This window comes from Xyrauchen texanus, chromosome 7 (assembly GCF_025860055.1).
Source record: "Xyrauchen texanus isolate HMW12.3.18 chromosome 7, RBS_HiC_50CHRs, whole genome shotgun sequence".
NCBI lineage: Eukaryota > Metazoa > Chordata > Actinopteri > Cypriniformes > Catostomidae > Xyrauchen > Xyrauchen texanus.
This window is the reverse complement of record NC_068282.1, coordinates 21,041,415-21,066,706: the sequence shown is the minus strand read 5'-3', so window position 1 is coordinate 21,066,706 and position 25,292 is coordinate 21,041,415. Positions and strand designations below refer to the sequence as shown.

The 25,292-nt window shown below is 36.3% G+C and overlaps 1 protein-coding gene across 6 annotated transcripts in view; it reads right to left on the bottom strand.

Moving 5' to 3' along the window:
• The window catches only part of LOC127646275 (microtubule-associated serine/threonine-protein kinase 2-like), a 213,360-nt gene that overhangs the window by 37,188 nt on the left and 150,880 nt on the right, over window positions 1–25,292 (bottom strand). For 5 of the 6 annotated variants that reach the window (XM_052129780.1, XM_052129781.1, XM_052129782.1 and 2 more), the window contains one exon: window positions 2,611–2,702. In XM_052129780.1, the coding sequence (XP_051985740.1) occupies window positions 2,611–2,702 (92 nt within the window). Of the gene's footprint in view, window positions 1–2,610; window positions 2,703–20,142; window positions 20,407–25,292 lie in introns of those variants that run through there. The other variant, XM_052129784.1, reaches the window with a different exon arrangement.

Sequence of the window (25,292 nt, the reverse complement as noted above, 5' to 3'; positions counted from 1 at the left end):
CTTTGTTTGTGCAAATTGTTATGCATTTTAGTAACATTATAGAATGTTTTGTACACTTCCACTAACATTTACATCACAACTACTCTCAACACCACAGCACAATTAAGATCATCGAGATCACAATTCATTCATCGTATGAAAGCATAAAATTAACTTACACTTAGGGTGAATACAGGTAAAGTGCACAACTTGTAAAGTGGGACGATTAAGATTAATAATCTTTATCATTATGTGCACATTCATAAATTAAAATTCATACTAAAATACAAAAAAATTCATCATTAGGTTCATCCTAAACTACTTTGGAATGTACAAGAGATCTTTAGCCATTTAAAAAGGTGTCATGGTTTCTGCAGGTTTTATGAAGATAAATTTAAAATTTCACTTTTTTAAGACCAACTAAAGAACATTTAATGAAACAATATGTGTGTGTGTGTGTGTGTGTGTGTGTGTGTGTGTGTGTGTGTGTGTGTGTGTGTGTGTGTGTGTGTGTGTGTGTGTTTTAAATGAGGGATCATAAAATTAGCATTTTGTTTTTATTACTGCCCTGAAGAAGCTGTTTGACATAACACATCCTCACATTTCCACGCAACAAAATAGTAACTGAATTTACACACATGATCATGTTAAGAAGTTTACATTCCCTTGGTTTCTAATATGGTGTGTTGCTTTCTCGATGATCAATGACTGTTTGTGTAATAATCGTTCATGAATCCCTGCTGTGAAGATGTCCACTTTTCTTAAGAAAAAAATACCAGTAAAATTATTTGGTTTCTCAGCATCTTCTGCACATTTGAGTTAATCCAAACAGTGGCTATATATGAGGTCAAGATTTTGGCAATTGATGGACTAATACACAACTATTACAAAAGGTGCAAACAATTATTGATGCTCAAGAAGGCAACATAAGATCCAAGGGGTGCAAACTTTTGAACAGTATGATTTGTGTAAATAAGAGTAAATGATGTGTTATGTAGCTTTTGAAGGGCAGTTCTGCATAAAAATATATAATCTCTTATAGGCTAATTGTATACATTCTGAAAGGGGTGTGGAACCTTATAAAAACACATTTCTTCACTCAACTGTACAGGCTATATAGTTTGTGAAAATGTATATTTTACTTTAGATTAATTTTTTTCACGATTGAACCACATTTTAGCTTTTTTTTTTTTTATGTACAAATTCCATATATCATATTCTATCCATATGATGTCATGTTGCAAGAGTAATTATGAAATGACTTATGTCAGGTACACATTTGAACACAAAATACAACCCCCACATCTGAACATATAAGTGCTTGTACTATGTAAAAAGTGCAGTGTAGCTGCCTAATATGACATTGTCTGATTTACCTCTGTGCTCATGGCTCGGTTATATATTCACATGCTGCACGAAGAAATAGATCGGCTTCTTTCAGCTCGTTGCATTTCTACTTGTGCTGACTGACAGGATGACAAAGAGTGTGCCCCAAACATATGACATCATTGCCATGGTATCAGATACATTTCAGCAGATTAGACTAGAATGAAAATATCGTCAAATCAACGTGCAAAGCTTTGAAATTGCTTCTCTTCTCTGCAAACGATACCAAAGACAATAGCGAGAAGGAAAATTAGTACATCAAATGTAAGTAGAAAAAAATCAGTGAGCCTACCAGCTGAAACCAGGACATAATTACAATGTTTAGAGAATTGTCAGGGCACCGGGACACACCTCTTAAAAAGGAGACAACTGGTCACCCTAATTAAATGCAATGAGAAAACAATCCCTCGTACAACATTTAATGCCATGACCTTATGAATTTAAGACTTGTTGCTCCGATTTAAAACCTTTTTAAGGCCTTATTTTGCAGAAGGGCGAATTAAGACTTTAAGACCTTTCTAAGACCCGCGGAAACCCTAAGTATTGTGTGAGAGACTAAGACATTTGAAACATATTTTAAAACAGTGTACAGTAAATGACAAAGACATTTATTCACCCTAAACTCCAGCCTGTCTTGGTGTACACCACATTGATATGTTTATTGCTCATGTCTAGCAGGGAAAGGATAATATGAAGAATTTCAGAGACAGAATGACAGATTTCGAAGCACACAACACAAATCCAATCCCAAACAGGCAATATAAAGAAATGGTATTACTAAGTGTCAACTGTCAATCCATGCATAATGCCCGTGTATTAGATGAGAAATTCCTACACAATGTTGTAATTTCTCTATGACATCAAGAGAATTGCTGGGTCTATGGAGTTTCAATATGTTTAGAACAGCTGCCAAAGAGTAAACTGCACATTTTATTTATTTTGGTAAAAAGACAAATAGTATATATATATATAAGTGTTACAAAAATGAAGTGTGTGGATTTCTGTGTGTACGGCTCTGGTTTAAAGCTTAGTGAGCTACCTCATGGTCTACTGTCTACTGTATATAGGCAGCATTCTAACTAAAATTAATCTAATAAATAACAGATTTCACATACTCAACAAAGGTAGCAACTCATCAGACATGTGAACCACACAAATAGCAAACTTGAAACTAATGAGCACAGTTGAATACAACAGAATCAATAATACCTTAATAAGCTGACGAGAGAGAGAAATAGACTTTACCTGAAAGTCCGTGCAGTGGTGAGTGGGGGCGGGGCAGAGTGGGAGAGGTACTGGATGTCACTATCAAACTCTTCCTGTTGCTGGTCCGACAGCTGTACAAAAAACAAACAAACATATAATTATAATTTGTCACATACAGTTTATAAATGGGACTTTTTTAGATTTAACCGAATATCCAAACAGGTCAGAGTCTGCGGGTATGTCCATTCAGAAAGATTACATCTTGCCAACAGTTTTACAGTTCAGACGTTCTCTGTTTCTAAATGTCAGTGGAGTCTGACTGTCACTCTCCCAATCAGGACACACAAACCTGCCAGTTTCCACAAGGCTGAAAGAGCACACTAATGTCAGTGAGGCTCAAATGCTAATAGGCTCCAGCTCAAGCTGACAGAGGGGGAAATGGCCACCTACAGCTCAGAGCTCAGCTTAAATGAACCTTGAGACCTGCAGCTAGGACAATACATCTCATGCTTCAGTGCGGAGAGGAGAGATAGAGGATGACTGGCTGCTAGAAAGAGCTTTCAAAACTGAGCATAGTGGCAAACAGTAAGGGATGAGTGCCCCTTGATTCAATGTGAGAAGACACATTTTGACAGATCACTGCTGAGTGGTCAGACCGCAGAACCCAGACGTGACCTACACAAGACATCATGCACTGCTGGAGAGCTGTCAGTGGATGGCTGTGAGCTTTACACATTTTACCAAGTATTAGCAGAGCTCTGTATGTTATTAAGACCATGACAATGACTTTAAGGAATAATTCTGCCAAAAATGAAAATCATGTCATAACTGGCTAGCCATTACGTAGTTCCAAATTATTTGGACAATTATTTTTGCAGAATGCAAAATAAGCTTTTAGTGAATATCCCAGACCGTCTATTCAATACAATCTAGTTTATTGTGGTTTACTTTCAAGTAGGGATGCCAAAAGTACCAGTACTTCAGTACCAAGTAGATACTAAAATAAAAATTATGTCACGAATTCAGTGTTTCTGCAGTACAGGTAATACCCAGCACCGACTCAATTTGATAACCGCGTGCTGTCGGACTGACACAAGAATCACACATGAATCTGACATATTTGGGGAAAAAATGTATGCACATTTAATTAATTAAAATCATAATAGGTTTTAGTGTTACTATTAAACTGCAAAAGGATGCAATTGAATTAAATAAATATATTCCCTTCATGTGCTGCATGCTTTACAGTGAATGTGTGAAGCCGCTTACATCCTTAAATCACCGCACTAAAAGCATCATGTGCGCGGTGTATTGTAATAGATGACAGAACAGAGCACTTATTCACTGTGAAGCATGTAGTGCCTGCAGATTATATTTATCTAATTAAATCTCAGCATTATATTGATAATGCTGACAGTTAATAATCACACTGGGCAATTTAAACAACTGCTTATCTGAAGGTGTGAAACTACCATTAAAAACACACAAACTAAAAAGCCTTTCAAAAAACTGTTTGATTTAACTTTGAGATAGAAATATGTTAATACTGTATTCTAAAATGGTAATATTCACTAAAATGTATTTTCACAATAAAACTTGTTTTAAAAATATTTAAAGCAATATGTCACAAGAAAGAGTGCCATTGCACTGGATAATTTATTTATTTTTTCCATTGTTTTCATTTATACTGAACTACATACGTTGTGGTATCGTGACAACCTTACTTCAAAGCTTAATGCATCCAAAAGTATCATTAAAAAGGTCCATGCAGTCAGTTTGCATATTCAAAGTCTGCTGAAGGCACAGGTTGTGGTTAGAAATTATGTGAAATGTGAATAATCTTGTTTGTGAAAATTTGACATCCTGTGTCGGACACGTCCTGTTATTTTGTTTCATGGAATATAATAAGAATTTGGAAGAATCATCACATCACTTTGTCCATACTATGATAGCAAAATCAAGGTCTAAAAAGGACCTAATATATCCACACATACATACATATGTGTGTGTGTGTGTGTGTGTGTGTGTGTGTGTGTGTGTGTGTGTGTGTGTGTGTGTGTGTGTATTATATATCTTCTTCTTTCCTAGCATTTGTCTCGCATGGCTGCAGGTTCCGCTTCACATTTATATTTGATTTGGCACAGTTTTATATACATATAAACACACACATACACAGTGCTGTGAAAAAGTATTTGGCCCCTTCACGATTTGTTCTATTATTGTGTATTTTTCATACTAAATAGTTTTAGATCTTCAAACAAGACATAACATAAAACAAATGCAACCTAAGTAAACACAAAATAACGTTTTCAAAAATGTTTTTTTTTTAAGCAAAAAATATATACAACACCTATAATCACTCATGCCCCCTTAAAATTAATAGCTAGTTTGCCACCTTTAGCAGCAACAGCAGCAACCAAACGCTTCCGATAACAGGAGATCAGTCTTTCACAATGCTGTAGTGAAAATTCTTCTTTGCAGAACTGCTTTAGTTCAGCCACATTGGAGGGTTTTCAAGCATTAACTGCCCATTTATGGACCTGCCACATCATCTAAATTGGGTTCAAGTTAGGACTTTTACAAGGCCACTACAAAGCTTTAATTATGCTTCTTTTGAGCCATTCAGAGGTAGACTCTTTCTCCTATGCTTTGGATCATTGTCTTGCGGCATAATCCAGTTGCACTTGAGCTTCAACTCACAGGCTGATGACCGGACATTCTCCTATAGGATTTTCTGATAGAGAGCAGAATTCATGTTTCCCTCAATTATTGCAAGTGTTCTGGACCTAAAGCAGCAAGGCATCCCCACACCATCACACTACCACCACCATGTTTGACCGTAAGTATTATGTTCTTTTTGGGGAATTCTGCATTTCATTTACACCAAATGTAACGGGGCCCGTCTTCCAAACAGTTCCACTTTTGACTCATCAGTCCACAGACCTTCTCCCAAAAGGTTTGAGGATCATCAAGGTGTGTTTTGGCAAATTGGATGTTGTCCTTGGCTTTTTTGTGACTTCCTGGATGAGTCATTGCTGTGCTCTTGGAGGAATTTTGAAAGGTCGGGCACTTCTGGAAAGGTTCACTACTGTGCCAAGTTTTCTCCATTTGTAGATAATGGCTCTCACTGTGGTTCTCTGGTGTCCCTGAGCCTTTGAAATAGCTTTGTAACCCTTCCCAGACTGATATATTTCAATCACCTTTGTCCTCATAATTTCTGAAATTTCTTTCGACCTTGGCATAGTGTGCTACTGGGTGAGACCTTTGAGCCATATTCATGCTGCTGAAACAGTACTATTTAGGTGTTGATTTGATTGAACAGGGCTGACAGGTTTGGGTGTCTACTGCAGCTGAACCCCATTATGAATGTTTCACACATTTGGGATTTAGTAATGAAGGGGACAAATAATATTTCACACAAGCCCAATTAGTATTGGATAACTTTTTGCTTCAATAAATAAAAGTATCATTTAAAAACTGTATTTTGTGTTTACTCCGATTGCCTTTGTTTTAAGTTAGATTTAGTTTTATGTTGACAAATTAGAATGAGATAAACACAAAAACAGAGGAAATTAGAATGGGGCAAATACATTTTCACAGCACTGTATATATATATATATATATATATATGTGTGTGTGTGTGTATGTATGTATGTATACACACACACTGGCAGTTTGGAATAATGTAAAAATTTTGCTCTTATGGAAGTGGAATTCAACTGATCACAATGTATAGACAGGACATTAATAACGTGAAAAATGCCCATCCTTCCGAAATAGCAAAATCTGTACATTATTCCAAACATTTGGCCACCTGTGTGTGTGTGTGTGTGTGTGTGTGTGTGTGTGTGTGTGTGTGTGTGTGTGTATATATATATATATATATATATATATATATATATATATATATACACACACATACACATACACACTTATAAACCCCATAAACGTATCATAAAAGCAGTCGATACGATGATACTATGCAGTAGAAACAATGCAACATCTCAAAGATCTTAAATAAAATAGTGCCACAGGTCAGACGTCATGATGTTTGGTCGTGAGACATGCAAGAACCAATAGCATTTTATCTTATGTCCAACCTGCATCATAGGCGCCATATTTTATTTGAAAGATAAATACAGAGTTGCATCAATTTCAATATTTCAAGTCGTACAGACATATTTTTGTCCTTTTTGGAGTTTGACAGCCGTGGACACATTCATATATGTGTGAAGATTCTTCATAATTCTTTTTTGTGTTCCAGAGAGAGAGTGAGAGAGAAAAACAGCATGTTTAGAGCTACGTGTGGGTGAGTAAATAATGACATAATTTTCATTTTTCTAATAATCTTTAAATTCTTTTATAAAATGTTTTGTAATTTTCTGGATAATTACATGAATGTATCTTGGTCCAAGCAAATGGTATGATGCAGTAGGCCTAATGTTGCGGAAAGAATAACTTTTGCAGTAAAGACCTGCACCACTTTCACAGTGCCAGCCATCACTCAGTGTGTAATGAAGGTTTGAAATGAGTACAGTCACAGCAGGAGAGATAGAGAGAAAGAAAGAGAGGGGTGGGAGGGAGGGAGAAGAAAGAAAAGCGAGAAAAACCAAGAAAGAAAAAAAAATCGATGGCTCACAGGCTAACGCTGGCACATTATTACTTAAAGAAAGGTCATTCTTTTACAGTGTTTGATAAGAAAAGACTTCTCTTGATGTTGGCTTTAAGATGAGATGTTTTGGTAGAGGCATGTTAGATGAACGAGACATCAGAGCATACTGTGCTACTGTCTGCAATGTTTATGTGCACGCTGACCGCAAGGTGCTACAAAACATTTTACAATCAACATTAAAGCCATTTTTCATCTCCTACTCACAGAGGGGCTATATTGCATCTATTGACTCTCTATAATAAGCCTCAAACTGGACTGTGCTCTCATCAAGCAGTCTGTTTGTGTCGAAGCAGTTCTTAGTAATAGTGTCTGCAACATTAATGAATCTTCAATGGATTAACCCTGATATTAACAATTAAGTAATGTACCTTTCAATGAATCAATAAAACTGGCCCTTTGTTTGAGGATTTAGAGTATGTGCTAATGATGGACATGACATTTATAAAAGGTGAATAATAACAAAGCATGAATTTTTGGGACATTTCTACTCCCCTAGAGTACATATGCTTCTATTGAATTAATTCTATTAGAAGAACTTCTATTATTTTACTTCACTACATTTTAAGCAAATAAATACCCAAACTATGGAAAACAGTAGCTACAAAAATAAGATGCATAAGTGGCTAGATGATGTCTGATTTGCAATAAAAAATGTATTTTTAATGAATCGGTTCCAATGAAACAAAATAAACTGAATCTTAGAGCAGTTTGGATGATTTGTTTGTGAATCTGAAACAAAAATCATGAGAGAAGTACCTTAAACAATGCATAATGGGTTTTCACAGTGAAATCTATTATGTTCATTTAAGCTTGATAAGTTTTTTAGGGGATATATATAAGTTGTGTGTATTTGTTCATATGACAGATATTTGACACTATCCTGGAGAACTGTTCACTCAGTGTTTAAAATATTTTGTGGATACATACGGCATTCACAGTCAAAATTGTATTGTCATTTCCATTTGACATAAATACCATGTTTAAACTAATGATTTTGTACTACACTGTTTTTTAGTGTTATAACAAGGTTTGCCATTTTTCATACCATTATTTATTCTTTTTTTTTTAATTTACATATATTTTTGAGTGAGGCTTTCTATAAAGGTATCATTAATTTTCTCAAGTATTCTTTGCTCAAGCTGGCTTTCCACTGTGCTGGTTACACAAGCCTGTCAGTGGTTTCTCACACATTCAGCTGGAAAAAAAAACCTACAAGTACTGTTGTGAAACTTAAACACTTCGGGAAAAAACCTAACATTGGACAAGCTCTTGATCTCCAGAACAGTTTGTTTATAACATTGTCATAATACTAATTTAATTCCATGATCCCCTGCTAGAAGGTGTGTGGGTGGATATTAACATAAGTTAGCAAAATGTTTGCTCATGATCCATTTAGCTTGGATGTGGAACTCCAAGAGGTGTACTGCTGCTGAAAAGAGCAGTACGCTCATTAAACCATCATCAAACACCAAAGCGATGAAAACATGGCAGCGGTACAATTCACATACAAATAATGTGAGCAGTTGTGCAGAGTTCATGGGTGTGAAAAGAAAGTTATCCCATAATTACAGTAATTGGGAGAGAATTGCTTCCCTTCGACTTCTAAACAGAGAAATGTCAGTTTTATTTGCATGCAAACCTGCTTGTTTACATTTTTGTCTGGGCTCATTTGAGTTCATTAAGCTTCATTTGGACTAATTTAAGTGTGACTGGATTTGATTTGGAATATTTTGAAAGAACGGTTAGGTCTGGTAGAGTTGGTTTAGGTTTTGATATAATTAACAGCTATGAAAATAAAGTGGAGATGTTCACTCTTTTGATTTCTGCAAGCTTTAGTAAACAAGACTGTGTTTGACTATTAAATGCTTTGCATTTTGTTGCTGTGTTTTGGTAAACAGAAATTAGAGGTCGACCGATATTGGTTTTTTCAGGCCGATGCCGATGTTTTGAAATCCGGGTCGGCCGATGGCCGATTAATGCAGCCGATTTATTTTGGCCGATATTTGGCCGATATGTGCTTGTTTTTAACCTCTTATTTGAACCTTTTATTTGAAAGATAAAATGTAACACAAATAATTACTTAAGATAGACAATTTCTCAACAAATATATTTATTGAACACTTGACCAATCTGCACTTGTAGACTTAAATTAAAAATGTATAATGTAAAAACATATTGTATAAATAATGTATAACAAATATATTAAATAAACAAAGCAGGTGTTACAAACTGCTCCGAGACACGAAGGTTGAGATCCAAATGCAGCTTTAATTAAGGGGCAATCCAGACACATAATCCAATATTCAGAGCATCCAAGAGAAGCACAGGCATAACTAGGGATGGGTATCGTTAAGGTTTTAATGGTATTACAATCTTACCGATACTGCTTATCGATCGTACTTCAACTGTATTCTTAATGGTTCTTTTTGTATATATATATATATATATATATATATATATATATATATATATATATATTAAACAAAGATAAACGTTATATAGGCACGGTGATTTAATTTCAGGAAGGTCTACTAACATTACTGTTCAGGTGTGGTCTAAAAAGAAATCTAATAAAGTAATCAATTGTAAAATAACACTGCATAGTTTATCATAGATAGATTAATGCTTATTAATGCAGAAGTTATTCATTCAAGAGCTGTAAGTGATTTTCTCTTTGCCTTTTGTTGTTTGATTCGCAGTAATGGCTCAATCGTCAACATGTTCATTAGACAGCTTCCCCTTTAAGACCGAGTTCAGATCTAATAGGCTCCTGATGCAGCATATTTTCTCCCAACTATTTCCATAACTACGTCCATTTAAGACAAAAACTGTGTTTAAGTGAATCTCCAAGCCTGTCGTTTTGACATTTTTGTGTATATTTGATCGTTTAGACGTGCACATGAAACCCAAAGTAGCCTATACTTTGCTTGTCTCGTTGCTGTCTGTATCGGAGCGCGCGCCGCCTTGGGAACGGTATCTCTTGTGCTCTTTTTATTATTAAACGCGTCCCGCAATTTAGCAACAGTAGCTAGACTGCATTTTACAACAAGCACCGATCGAGTTTTAGGGAGAAATGTCAGTGCCCCGCTGTGAAGGGAAGGAAGTTGTGCTAGACAGAATGCGGCTTATGTATAAATATTCTTTTTATAATCTTTGGAAGGCGAAATATAAAATAAAATCAGACTAATATCACAGATCTAAACCTGGCTACGTTTGAATGTTTAGTTCTGTCACTCATTTAGCAGGGCTGTGTTGTGTTCGCTGTGCGCGAGAGATCTCTCTCTCTCTCTCTCTCTCTCTCTCTCTGACTGTGAATAGCTAAATTGCATCACAGACAAATGGTTTCATATTATTATACATAGAAATGGCTGGCGAGATAAAATAACTTTCTCTTTATAGCAATAATAAATGTATTTTCTTAATTTCTCCAGTACCGACAGCAGAACCGATAACGTCCGAGCTTACCAAAGCCAGTCGCTTCACTAGCCTATAGCGTGTTGGTATCTTTTGTATTACTTATTTCTCTGCATTGAGTGACAACCCTCTCAAATATAAGACACACAAACAGAACAAATAAAAGTCTCAGACTCACTGTCTGTAATTGCAAAATTCTTGCTTACTTATTGTGACATGATAGCAACCCTTCTGCTGTGATAATGCAACTTCAACTACGCTAGCAATATGCAAAGTAGCCGAACGTCATGTTGCGTTTTTTCTCTAAGTTGGCAGTAACATATCAAAAGTTTTTAATTAAATATAAAGAAGTTATACAAATTTAATCCTTACCGTTTTCTCCAAGGAACTTAGCACTGGATGAGGTCTGCTCACTCTGCTGGAAAATGACTCTAGGGGCAGTGTGCGTCGAACAAGTGTTCCACAACAACACTAGGCTGCCCACAGATGCGCCTGCCTAATAATCGGCTTGATATACTTGGATATTGGCCGATGCCGATTATGTTAAAAAATGCAAAAAAATCGGCCGATTAATCGGTCGACTTCTAACAGAAATGCTGTGCTTTTTTTTTAGATTTTCATTTAGTTTGAATTAGTTCAGTGCACTGCAGCTCTCTGAAAGTGGGACACCTAGCAAAAGATAATCCATACACACACATAGAGAATAGCCTTGAACACAAATCTTGAGCATTTGGGATGATTTGATTTATACAAACAAACACACACCACATCTGTTAGTGAGTGTCTGTGTGTTTTTGATTGTGAGTACTTTTCTATTCTGATCAGTCCCTCTGATCTTGATTGTACATTAGCCAGAGCCAGGTGAGATGGTATAATGGAGGATTTTTCATTCATGAACAATGTAAAACAGACAGAAATTGCACTCCTCCTGTGGAAGATAATATGAGATGATCAGCCTTTGCTTTGCTATGTGCACTCTAAATTACTTCACATCCTTACATACCTGAATGCTTTTCCAGTTTTCTTGTGTTAGGACACAATAAGAACATTACCTAACCCTATCAAACCCTACCATGCCTTAACCAGAAGTGACGTGATAAAGCAACAAGTGACACAAATGTGATATGTTTGGTCCTAACCAGCCGTGACAGTGACAAGCGACAGGACATGTTGTTTTCTTTTTTTGTTTTCTTAGGCTGTTAAGTCACATTTGATAGCCTCACCCACAGAGAAATCTCATTGCAAGTGAAAAATTAATCGCACAAATCCCATCCCATCCGCCTCAAGGTTCGATATGTTGTGCATTCTGAGATGCTATTCTGCTCACTACAATTGTACAGAGTGGTTATCTGAGTTACCGTAGCCTTTCTGTCAACTCGAACCAGTCTTGCCATTCTCTGTTGACCTATCCCATCAACAAGATGTTTCCATCTGCAGAACTGCCGCACACTAAATGTTTTTTTTTTATTTTGGCAGCATTCTGAGTAATCTCTAGAGACTGTTGTGTGTCAGCCCGTCTGGCACCAACGATCATGCCATGGTCGAAATCACTGAGATAAAAAAAATTGTGTCCAATTCTGATGGTCGATGTGAACATTAACTGAAGTTCCTGACCCTTATCTGTAGGAGTTTATGCATTGCACTGCTGCCACATGATTGGCTAATTAGATAATTGCATTAATAAGTAGGAGTACAGGTCTTCCTAATAAAATTTGTGTAAATGTATATAAAATAACAAATAATTTCTAAACATTTTTGCTTTCATTGGAAAAACAAATTACTGTATTACTGAAAACCTAGAAACTAGTTAAAGGTGTAAGCTCATGTGAAAAGCTGTCTATGTGTGTAATGTCTCTGCATACATATTACACAGAGACATGGAGAGCATCAAAGCATCGAGCCAGGATTATGACCAGAAATACCCTGTGATATGACAGGTGTGTTTAAAGCCTCATGTGCCTTCTAATGCCATAACAAACATAGAGACTACAGATCAAAAGGATGTACAGATAATAGCAGATCAAATGTAAAAAAAAAAAAGGAAAAGAAAAATAAATTGCCTTTTCCACATTTTTGCATATCAAATGATTTTCAACCTCATTGCCTGAGGAAACAAAACGGTATAGTGTTTAGGACTCATGCTGCCAGATGCAATGAACTGAACAGAGTAATTGCCATGAACAGATGCAAGGATGCTATTAATACTGAACACTGTAATTATGAGCAAACACCTGCTAGCAAGGCGCTCAACCCCACTCAACACTGTGGACAGGTTGAGAGGGTAAAAGTTGTAAAATAAATAAATGCTTTGTCTCTTTAATTATTAGTTAGATCTGATTTGAGGCTTTGAAAGCATAAGCTAACTCAGAGAACAGGAATACAAGCTACAGGATATACAAAGCAACCACAGAGGATCAACACTAGCCAAAATGCCAATCACAGATTGGTTAATCAATTAAATTCTGAGCTCAGATTGTTTCAACCTTCAGATATAAACACAAGCTGCCTTACTGTAATTGAGGTGTAGTCGATTTTGTGCACAACCATCATTTTCACTTTAAATTATACCAATTTTCTTCTGGAAAGATGGGAATATGGTGGCCTGTGGCTACTATATTTACAATTATTACATTGCTGGTAGCTTTTTCTATATGGGCTAATTAAAAGGAAGATAAACATTAACTATTCCAGCACTGCACCTTCACTGTCTGAAATGGATTCAATATATCAATGATGGAGAGCTGCTCACATGTGCCCGCAAAGGCTTTCTACAAGCTAAGTGGCTTATTGAGTTTTAGATGAGCAGAGAAAGATGGAAACAAGAAAGAGGAATCAATGGCTCATTCTATATTATCAGGAAAGGGGACAATCAAACAGCCTGAAAAAAAAAATGAAATTAGTTCTGTTAAATGTTTGAAGAGAGGTTGAAAGGGACTTTCTCCACACACACATACACATGCGCCAACTCACACAGATATTATAGTGTCATGTGAAGTGACTATAATGAGAATGTTGGAAGGGGGCTTGAACAGTATGCACAGAAGTGGCAGACAAGGGAAGAGAAGACAGCATAAAGCATAGAGGGGGATAAATGGTTATCTGGTCACACATAGCAGTGAATGTGACAGCAGTACATGAATTCTAACACCTCCACCGCTGGGAGGATATGCCGATGTTCTGCTGAGCTATACAATACCAGACACTTACTTTGTAACATTTTATGCAGATAACTTGTCAATACCTTTGGACAATTTCTCACTGGAGTAAAGTTGACTTGTTGGTGAGTGCAGTAAGGAGTCGTTAACACAGAATGCACATTGCATTAAAAAGATTATATTAAAATTATAATTATAATAAAAGTTATTTTACTTGAAACAGACTCTAAAAAAATGCTTCGCACATGGCATGACAGTAAAAAAAAAAAAAAAGAAAAGAAAGGAAAACAGCATTCAAAGACATGTTTAGGCCTAGTCAATGTTTGGAAAAACAAAACCACAATACCAGCTATTTTAGTGAGTAAAACACATAGACATTGGTTTTTATTAACGATGCACGAATACCACTTCTTCTCTTCTGATACCAGTGTTGTTGTTTTGTTTTTTGTTTTTTTGCATAATCAGTTTAGAAAATATTTACATTAATGTGTGGAACTAATTGGGAGTACTCTTTAATATGTAAAAAAAACCACAAACCTCTAACTACACATATTTGAATATAAATGTATAGCTAATTAAGAAACTTTATTATTAACTAGTATACTGGATAATATAGCAGCAAAATGAACAGTAACTCCAGTCTTCAGTAGAAAAGAAACCAGTGTTTTATTTTTGCCCCCCACCCCCCCCCCCCCCACATTTTTTTCTTCAATTTAGTTGCAAGACATCAGTCCCATTCAATATAAATATTGTTATAAATTGTAAACTAATACTAATGATGACAATAATAAAAAAAATAAAAAATAGTTATTAATATTATTATTATTATTAACTTTTAATTTTAAATACAACAGTAATATATTTAATCGTGCACTTTTTAAACCCTCACGGTTTTATTTTGACATTCTAAACTTTTTAGAAAGTCCCGTATGTGTCTGTTTGTAGGCAAGTTCACAGTAGTTTACTTTGCTTCTTATTCAAATTCTGGTAAAATGCACCTCTGGTGCCATTCTAAATGCATATTATAAGTGAACCGAACTATTGAGTATCTACATCCGAGATGCTGTTCTTGAGTAGCACTCAAATATTGCGTCGATCCAGGTATCAGATCGGTGCATCCCTAGTTTTTATACCGAATAAAAAAGTATGAATATTGCTATAAACTGAATACATACTGCTACAAACTGACTACAAAATAAACTACTGATTAAATCAAAGAGAAAACAATGGTTTAATTGGCATGCATGCAGTAGCATGCAGGTTTAGATCAGGAAGTCACTGGTAATGCTGGGTGTGTGCAAAAGGTGTTGTGTTCACAGGGGGCACAAGACACACAACACACCCTCTTGACACATCTATGCTTTATTAATAATGCAAGACCCTTCATCTGCTCAGTAGGGCAGAAGATAAATTAAAGGGAGGTCAGGATGGCAAGTAGGGCTGAACGATGGGGGAGCTTCACAATCACATTACACCTGTCTGCTTTGTAAAAAACCAAAAAATTTCTTATTACAATAATAATAATAATGTTAAGAAAGGTATTATAGAAATATATTATTGTATAATAATAATAATCATTATTACTATTATAATTTATTATTATTATTTAATAATAATTTCTTAACTTACTATGCAGTCCCTGTAAACCCTAAAGCCCTTTTTCAAACCAATTTGGGCAGAAGCTTTTATTTTGAAAACTGAAGGGTGGAAGTTGAGTTGACAACAGCCTTTTTAATGCAGTGAAGTGCTCTCATCTGTCTTGCTGTCAACAAAAACACTCTCTCATGGGGTTTTTTAAAATGCTTACCGTAAATTGTAGCGACCAAACATAGAGGTATGTGAAATTACACAAATGTACAATTAAAGTACAATGGGTGCTCCGAGTTCAGCACACCTAACTGAACTCGGAGCACATCTGTCACTCAGGGCACCAGAAGCAGCCTTTATTTATAAATTTTGCATATATAGAAACTCTGTAATACAATGATCTGACCTACAATTATTTAAAAAAGCACTAAACACTACAGACAAAACAGCCATTCACATAGGCGCAGCACAGCAAGCAGCGCGTTGAGACTATTTATTTATTTAAATCACAGCCCTCACGGTTTGAAAATCGCACCAGGTCATATCACGATTAATCATTCAGCCCTAATGCCAAGATGGAGAAAAGCGTATGGTCTCCCACCTTAATATTGCTAAAAGTCTGGATCACTCTAAAGTGCAAAGGAGGTTCAGTAATGGTGGGCAAGAACAGAATAAGAAGTACCAGCAAATTGAGAAACCATCGTCACAGACTGGTAAAGTCACATACTTTAATACAGGGTTCCCACTCCTTTCAACCAATGAATTTTCATAAATTTTTCATAAATTTTCCATGAATTGCCCATGCCCAAACATTGAGCCTTTAATTCTGAAAATGGCACAAAATCACATAATAGCAAATTAGTAAAAAACAAAACCACACCATTGTTTCATAAGTTAAAATGTAAAAAATGAAATTCATAAATAAATGAATAATTTAAAATAAATACAACTTGTAGTAAGTTCCCAGTGGTTAGACTAACTTACAACAGGTGATATTTCCCAGCATGTGAATTAAACAGATGAGTTATTCAAATATTCTTTAAAAAAAAAAAAAAAGTTAACACCAAAATGTATCTAAATTACATTTGCATATTTTTAAAGGCTGTAGGCCCAGCTGCACAAGATCCCCTTTGAGTTTAACATACAGGCAAAATATCACCTGTAGTAAGTCAGTCTACAAACTAGGAATCTGAGACAATAATAAAATCCTATACTCATATAATTGGACTTACTATATTAATCTCACCTGTAGTAAATTAGTCTATCCACTGTGAACTTACTACAACCTTTGGAATGTGAAAATACTGCACTTTTACGGTTTAAAAAAAAAAAAAAAACTAAACTTAACTTAACTTGCACGTCAACAGCATAGTGGGTGGAATTTTCAGATGGTCCCTTGAGTAAACTAGGCAATGAAAGCACATCTGTGCCTGTTCAGTCATAATTCTGCAGCCACACCAAGTGTTGACTGTTCTGTGTACAATGACTTATAGCTCTTGTAGTACAGTTATATACCCTTTAGGCCAAGTGTGCGAACAATATTTTTGTAAGACTGTCTCCTTAAGAGAGTGTGGATAAAAAAAAAAATATTGAGCCTAAAACTAACTATTCCCCACTTCATATAAACCTGTTTTATCCATTTACATTAACATAAAGTCATGGTATAAATATTTTGTCTATGGAATGAGATTTTCTTGTGGCCATGAGATAAGGATATCGTTTCCTCAACATAATATCTAGTGGCCACAACATATCACATTCCCAAAAGTTCTCATGATGAGGCAATGACAAAACAAAGTGAACCGAATCTGTCCCTTCCCAGGCACTGTAGGATCCCAATCTTTTACTAGACATTTTTCATACCTGGCCATGATGAGCAAGGCATTGTTAAAAGGTTCACTTTGATAAACTTAGCTGAAAAGTCTAATTTTACATGCTAAAGTAGGTTAATCTAACATTTAATTGAAGTAAAACAATTAAAAAAGGGGATGTATCTCATTATTAAATACATTTATTTCTCCAAAACACGTTAGCCAATTTTTGGCACCCCTAGAAATTCTTATAAGTAAATTATATCTGAAGTATATTCCCATTCATATTTAAAAGATTTTTGTGCACCTGGGTGACCAGGAACATGAAATTGTTGACTTCCTGTTTCACAGGGGTATAAATATTAGGTAACACTTAGGCCAAATTCCCTTAATCATCAATCACAGTGGGTTAGACTTAATAATATATTTGTGATGTGCAGCAAAAGGTTGTTTAGCTTCACAAAATGGGAAGAGGGTATAAGAAAATAGCCAAAGCATTGAAAATACCCATTTCCACCATCAGGGCAATAATTAAAAATAAAATGACATGTGTCTATATTGTCTCCAAACACAGTGAGGAGGATGTTCAAATGGCCAAACAATCTCCAAGGATCACAGCTGGAGAATTGCAGAATTTAGTGGTGTCTAGGGGTCAGAAAGTAAAATTTAAAAAAAAAAAACTCACCACATCACCACAAGTTGTTTGTGATGGTTTCAAGAAAAAAAGCCTCTGCTCTCATCCAACAACAAACTCAAGCATCTTTGCCAGAAAATACTGGAACTTTAAATGTGACCAGTTTCAGATGCTACAAAAAAATAGCTTTTTAGCAGCAAACACCAGAGATGGATTTGGCGTACACAGAGATGAAGTACCCAATGCCCAAGGTTAAATGTGGTGCTGTATCTTGAATGATGTGGGACTGTTTTTCTGCCAGAGGTCCTGTACATCTTGTTTGGATACATGGCATCATGGAAAATAAAAGATAAAATCCTGTTAGAAATCTTACAATGGGCCCTGGTAGGATCTTCCAGCAAGACAATGATCCAAAACAAACATCAAAATCAACACAAAAATGGTTCACTGACCACAAAGGATCTGTAGAGATTCTGTATGGACGAATGGTCTCAGATTCAGATCCCTTGCCAGGTGTTCTCCAATCTCATTAGGCATTATAAAAAAGTCTCAGAACTGTTATCTTGGCAAAGAGAGGTTGCAAAAGTATTGAATAAAAGGTTGCCAAAACTTATGGCCAATGCGTTTTGGAGAAAAATATTTATTTAATAATGAGATATTTCCAGTTTCAAGTGTTTTACTTCAATTAAAAGGTTAGATTTTTTAATGAAAGATCAAAAGGCTAAACAATGCAAAAAAACAAAAACAAAAAAAAAAACACAGCCCTCTTTGTGCATATTTACCAAGGGTGCCAATATTTTTGGCCACTACTGTATATAAATGTAAATGCAAACATTTACAAAAGAACTTTACTGAAATAAATGGTAATTTAATGGTCTAATTTATTTATTTATTTTAATTTTACAAAATATAGAATTGTTTTGTTTAGTATGTCTACATTTTATTGCAGGGTGCACTGCTCCAACCTCATGGCTTCTTCATCAATCTGAAGTAAAGCATTACTCTAAAGATGATAGTATTTACAAATAAAGACAGAAAACTGGATAGTCACTTTATTACAGTCTCAGCACTGTTGCTATGCAAGTGCTGTGTCTTCCCTTTATGTCTCTCCAGGCAACAGGAAGACAGGAAGAACACAAGCAGGGAAAGATGAAGACCAATTAAAGTAGAAAGGAACAGAGAAAGACTGAATCCAAGTGTGTGAGCTTGCACATTTGTTTCCATGTGTAAATTCACTCCAACATTTTAGGTCATGTTATGAAAGACTAACATTTCTCACCTGTGTGTGTGAGAGTGTGTGTGTGTGTGTGTGTGTGTGTGTGTGTGTGTGTGTGTGTGTGTGTGTGTGTGTGTGTGTGTGTGTGTGTGTATCTGGCCACATCATAAGTTGTGTCCCTTGTCCAAGGGCTACCTTAAAAACACACTGACCAAGAGGTACAGACATGGTGCTTGAATTGAGAGTGACTGTTGGAAAACAGCTCATACTGCAGTTAAAACCCCCACAGATAATACACTCATGTTTGTTTTTCTATCATTTCTATCCCAGGGACCTAACCTTACCCTTTACCCTAAACCTAATCCTCAAAGAATGCAGTGTGAACGTTGTACAAAGTAACATTTATCTTTAACAACGCTATCAAAGTGGGTAGCAGACACAACAATGCCACTAAAACACGGGTCACCATCTTGATTGTGTTGAATGGATCACATGACAACAAATACATCATAGTTTTCAGATACCTCTATTTTCTGTATTTTCAAATGTATTCACTTGGGAGAGCATTTTCAAAAAGATGGACAAAAACGCTATCTCAGTGTGGATGGAAGGTCAAAACAGAGAAAAATATCCATTTTCAACTAGAAAAGTATTAGTGTGAACATTAAGCCTCAGTCACATTTTTTTTTTCTTCCATTCAGAGAAAGTTATTCTATTAGCATAATAATGTGTGTTCTATGGAGAAAACCACTGAGAGTGAGAAAATAATAACATAATTTAATGTTTTGGGATGAATTATTGCTTCAAGTGGTTTTCCTCATGGTGACAACTGGCTGGTGCCCACAATGCATGTGATTTAAGGTCAGTCACCCCCCCCCTCCCCTCCCCCCTCTCCTCCTCAAATCTCAAGAAAGACTGCAGTATGCCATGCATTACAGATCATATGACTGATAAATCAAGTGAACCGACTACCATGAGAGAGAGGGGGAACAAATAAGATACAGAGAAAGAGGTAATAGAGACCGAGATGGAAAGAAGAAATGAAAAGAGAATGGCAGAGAAAGAGAAACAGAGAGCTGTACCTCTTGGATCGGCGAAGCATACTTCTCTCCGGCAGGGAGAAATTGGAGAGCACAGTCCAGAAAGAGTCAGACATGATATCGGTGCTCTAACATGGCTGTCATCCAGAGATCAAATGTAGTGAAAACAGCAGAGAAGGAAGAACAGCTGGCTAAACAAGTGTGCTCCTGTGATAGCAGGCGCTTGTATGATGTTCCAGCTGCTGCTACAGGCAGCAACCTGTAACACTGCTAAAGCTTGTGTGAGAAGCTGTCATGTGCTTTCTCTCATTCACTCTCTCTCTCTCTTCTCCACACCCACCCCTCCTCTCTCTACCTTACCTTCTCACTCACCAATACTCAGCAAACAATGTATGTATAAAGATGCAGACAACTCTAAACAGGACCAAAACAACCATATTACAGCAATGACAGGGGCTTAAAATGCATGCACAAACTGTTTATACATTCATCTGCTTCTTGAGGATGCACAGCCGCATGTCAAGTCCTATCAGCATAGAATAAAACAGATGGGCATTCTTCACTATCCTTGCTTGTAAATAGCGGGCTATCATGGAGAGTTTTTTATAGATTATGTTGACTGAATTAACCGTGATATTGTGTTAAAGGAATATTTCAGGTTCAATACAAGTTAAGCTCAATCTACAGCATTTACAATATAAAATTGAATACCAAAAATGTAATCCCTCCTTTTCTATATAAAAAAAAACAATTAATGAAAGAGTGCAACAAAAATCCATCTTCCAAACCATGTCTTTACCAAATACACTTTGATAAACCTATAATAATAATTTATACTTTAGAGCTGTCTGGATGGATATTGCAGGACATTGCATACACACACTGGTGGCCAAAAGTTTGGAATAATGTACAGATTTTGTGGTTTTGGAAGGAAAGTGGTACTTTAATTCACCAAAGTGGCATTAAACTGATCACAAAGTATACATTAATGTACATTATTCCAAACTTTTGTCCGCCAGTGTACGTCATTCGCCCGTGCGTGTCACGTCATATCCGTACACAGAGAAAATAAGATCCAGCTACTGTAGCGTGTGTGGGAACAGGGAAAGCGACAGAGCCCGTAATAAATCCTGAATCAACATCGGCTTGGCTTTTCAGAGGTGGCGACAACTCAGAGAACTGAAAGGATATATAAGTGACCCATAGATGGCTTTTTTTCTTACTCAACAGGGAAGATATTTTATTGATATGGTTTATGTACAGTTGGGTAATCACACACACACACACACACACACACACACACACACACACACACACACACAAGGCAACACACCGCTGGCCCAATAGGACAAGTGACAGTTCAGTCAACTGGCCTTAAACCCTCTCACAGCAGCTGTGGGCCAGCAGGCCACCCTTTTTACTGAGCCCTGTACCATGTGGTTTATCTTTAGATTCACATACAGGAATTGTGAGAGCTGAACAAAGTCAGTCCGTCTGAAGTGAAAGTCTAGACAACAAAAAGGAGCTTTCATTTCCATTATAGAAGCACAATGTGGAATAAAGAAAATTGAAAGTGAGTGTATAGGAAAATAAGTAGTGAGAGAAGTGACAGTGTTGGAGAAAGGGAAAAATAAGATATCTTTGGAACAGCTTCCTGTCTGTCTCTTGGATGAACTGTTAAATTGAGCACTAATAGCTGCAGTTCTGTAAGGGTTTAAGACTTGATTTCCTGCAGCTTCTCTGTTGGTCTAAACCTGCAGGGAACAGGAAAAAAAAACAAAAAACTCTTTCCACTTAAACGATAACATCTTGGAAATAGGAAATGGTATCTGGTGCATCAAGTCAGTACATGGGGGGAAAAGAAGATTCGAAAGCAGAGAAAATAATTTAACATAATTCCTATTATTGTCATCACGATCAGCAATGGATGGACGGGCAGCGGAAGGCAAGGCAATAGTTGAGTGTGAATAAAACAAAGCTTCCTGCAAGCTCTGCTGAATGTGATTTGAAGGTCATAACAAGTACACACTGACCTTGATGATCCATGCCCTCTAAATAACACAATGATATTCTATAAACTGCCTTTTATCCTTTAACCCTACAATGCCAAAAACTCTGTATCCCACACATTGTATCCCTACATTGTCAATGCAAATTTCCTTAACCTACAAGTAAAGGAACACCCGAGAGCAGACTGTGCTCAGCAGGTTATGTCATTAAACGATCAGAGAGGGATCACGGTAAACCCACAAATACATACACCATGTTCTGTCCCATTTTGTTGCAGAACAGCTCTATTTCATGTTTCTCCATGCAAAATCACTCGCATTCTGTTGCACAGGCAAGTCAACACACGTAGGTACACACACTCACACTTGAGATAATGAGCAGGGCTTTGGCCAACCATATCAAGGAATTCTGGCAAGTAAGTTTGGTCAGAATTAGCTGCACAAAAGATCCAGCCGTCCATTCTGGCTAGGTGTCAGCTACTAACCTCACAATACATCTCCTGATACATATTAGGGATGTGCCAGGGTGGTTGACTAATAGTCAAACAAATGGCTAGTCGATTAGTGGGGTTAACTACAAACATTAATATTTTTAGTAGTGGTGGTTTTAATGGGAGATGTATTTCTTTAATTAATTAAAAGACACAACTTCTTGGAGAGCATTTTTGTGTGATAACTTGCTGTGCTTAACAGTTAATAACAGTCAGCAGAGTAAAACCAGCTGCAAGACGTTTTGTCTCTTATACTATTTAGGATTAGTCCTTTTCTGTTACAGCACCCAAAGCACAGAATCAACAATACATTTCAAGACATTTCAAGACGTAAAATACTGCAAGTAATACCACAGTATTTATGAAGCTCTGTGGACAGATTAAAGTCTTTTGCTGATTATGTCTGACAGTGCTTAAATAAATAGTTGCAGTAAAAAAAGGTTTAAACTGCTTGTTGTTGTGAATTAGATGTGTGCCCGCAATAGTATCTTGTAGTTCTGCACTTTTGAATTTACAAGAAGGGTCAATCTGCAGCACTCTGGTTACAATGAAGTGTGTCAATCTGCATTTAGGGTGGCATAAGCAGTTTCGGGCCACTCTTATTTCTTAACTTTCTTACATTGATAGTTTTGTGCAATATGATTTTAGAGTTACTTAGCCTATTTATTTGTTAAATATCTGTTAGTCACCAAGTTGAAGTTCTGTGCATAACTTCTGTGTGTCCCTCTTAAATGTGCAGATCGGGGTCATGTATAGTTGAATTCAGAAATGTACATACACTTAGGTTGAAGCAATTTAAAAATTATAATTTAACCACTCCACAGAATTCAAATTAGCACACTATAATTTTGGCAAATCTACTTTGTGCATGATATGAGAATTTTTTCCAACAATTGTTTACAGACAGATTGTTTCACTTTTAATTGACTATATCACAATTCCAGTGGGTCAGATGTTTACACGTACTACATACAAGTTAACTGTGCCTTTAAGCAGCTTGGAAAATTCCAGAAAATTATGTCAAGCCTTAGCTTCTGATTGGAGGTGAACCTGTGGATGTAAATTAAGGCCTACCTTCAAACTCAGTGCCTCTTTGCTTGATATCATGGGAAAATCAAAAGAAATCAGCCAAGATTTACAAAAAAAAATATGTGGACATCCACAAGTCTGGTTCATCCTTGGGAGCACTTTACAAATGCCTGAAGGTACCACGTTTATCTGTACAAACAATAGTACGCAAGTATAAACACCATGGGACCACGCAGCCATCATACCACTCAGGAAGGAGACACATTCTGTCTTTTAGAGATGAACGTGTGAAAAATGAAAATCAATCCCAGAACAACAGCAAAAGGACCTTGTGAAGATGCTGGAGGAAACAGGTACACAAGTACCTAAAACTTTTTGGCCATAATGACCATCGTTGTTTGGAGAAAAAGGGTGAGGCTTGCAAGCTGAAGAACACCATCCCAACAATAAAGCATGGAGATGGCAGCATCATGTTGAGGGGGTGCTTTGCTGCAGGAGCTTTGCTGCAAATAGATGGCATCATGAAGGAGGAAAATGATGTGAATATATTGAAGCAACATCTCAAGACATCAACTATGAAGTTAAATCTCGGACACAAATGTGTCTTTCAAATGGACAAAGACCCCAAGCATACCTCCAAAGTTGTGTCAAAATGGCTTAAGGATAACCAAGTCAAGGTATTGGAGTGGCCATTACAAAGCCCTGATCTCAATCTGATTTTTGGGCAGAACTAAAATAGTATGTGCAAGCAAGGAGGCCTACAAACCTGACTCAGTTATACCAGTTCTGTCTGGAGGAATGAGTTAAAATTCCAGCAACTGATTTTGAGAAGCTTGTGGAAGGCTACCAAAAAAGTTTTACAAAGTTAAAACATTTAAAGGTAATGCTACCAAATACTAACAAAGTGTATGAAAACTTGACCCACTGGGAATGTGATGAAAGAAATAAAAGCTGAAATAAATAATTCTCTCTAATATTAATGACATTTCACATTCTTAAAATAGTGATCCTAACTGACTTAAAGGGAATGTTTTCTATGAGTAAATGTCAGGAATTGTAAAACAAAAAAAGAACAAAAAAGTATATATGTAAACTTCTGACTTCAGCTGTAAATATAGCTTAGCTTAATTCTACATTAACCCTAACACAACTAGTTGAGTAGTAATTAAAAAATCTGACTGACTAGTCGATCCATGCATGTTAAGTTTCAATTTCTCTTGCACCCCATAGAAGCAGCTCTGACCGCACTAAGAAGCACTGCTCTAAAAGATTACACTTATTTAGAAGAGCTGCTACTTCAATTTTTAAATGTTATATGAATACTAGGGCTCTCAATCGATGACATTTTTTAATGATATTAATTACATGGTATGCCAATTAATTAAATCGAAATGAACCACATATATAAATATTTGCGGAGAAAGCACCTTGAATAACAATGAATAATTATAAAAAGTTGTATTTAAATAATTACAAATAAAATGCATATACACCGATCAGCCACAACAATAAAACACCTGCCTAATGTGTAGGTCCCCCTCGTGCTGCAAAAACATCATCAGAATAGCATTCGGAGATGCTGTTCTTCTCACCACAATTGTATAGAGTGGTTATCGGAGTTACCGTAGACTTTGTCAGTTCGAACCTGTCTGGCCATTCTCTG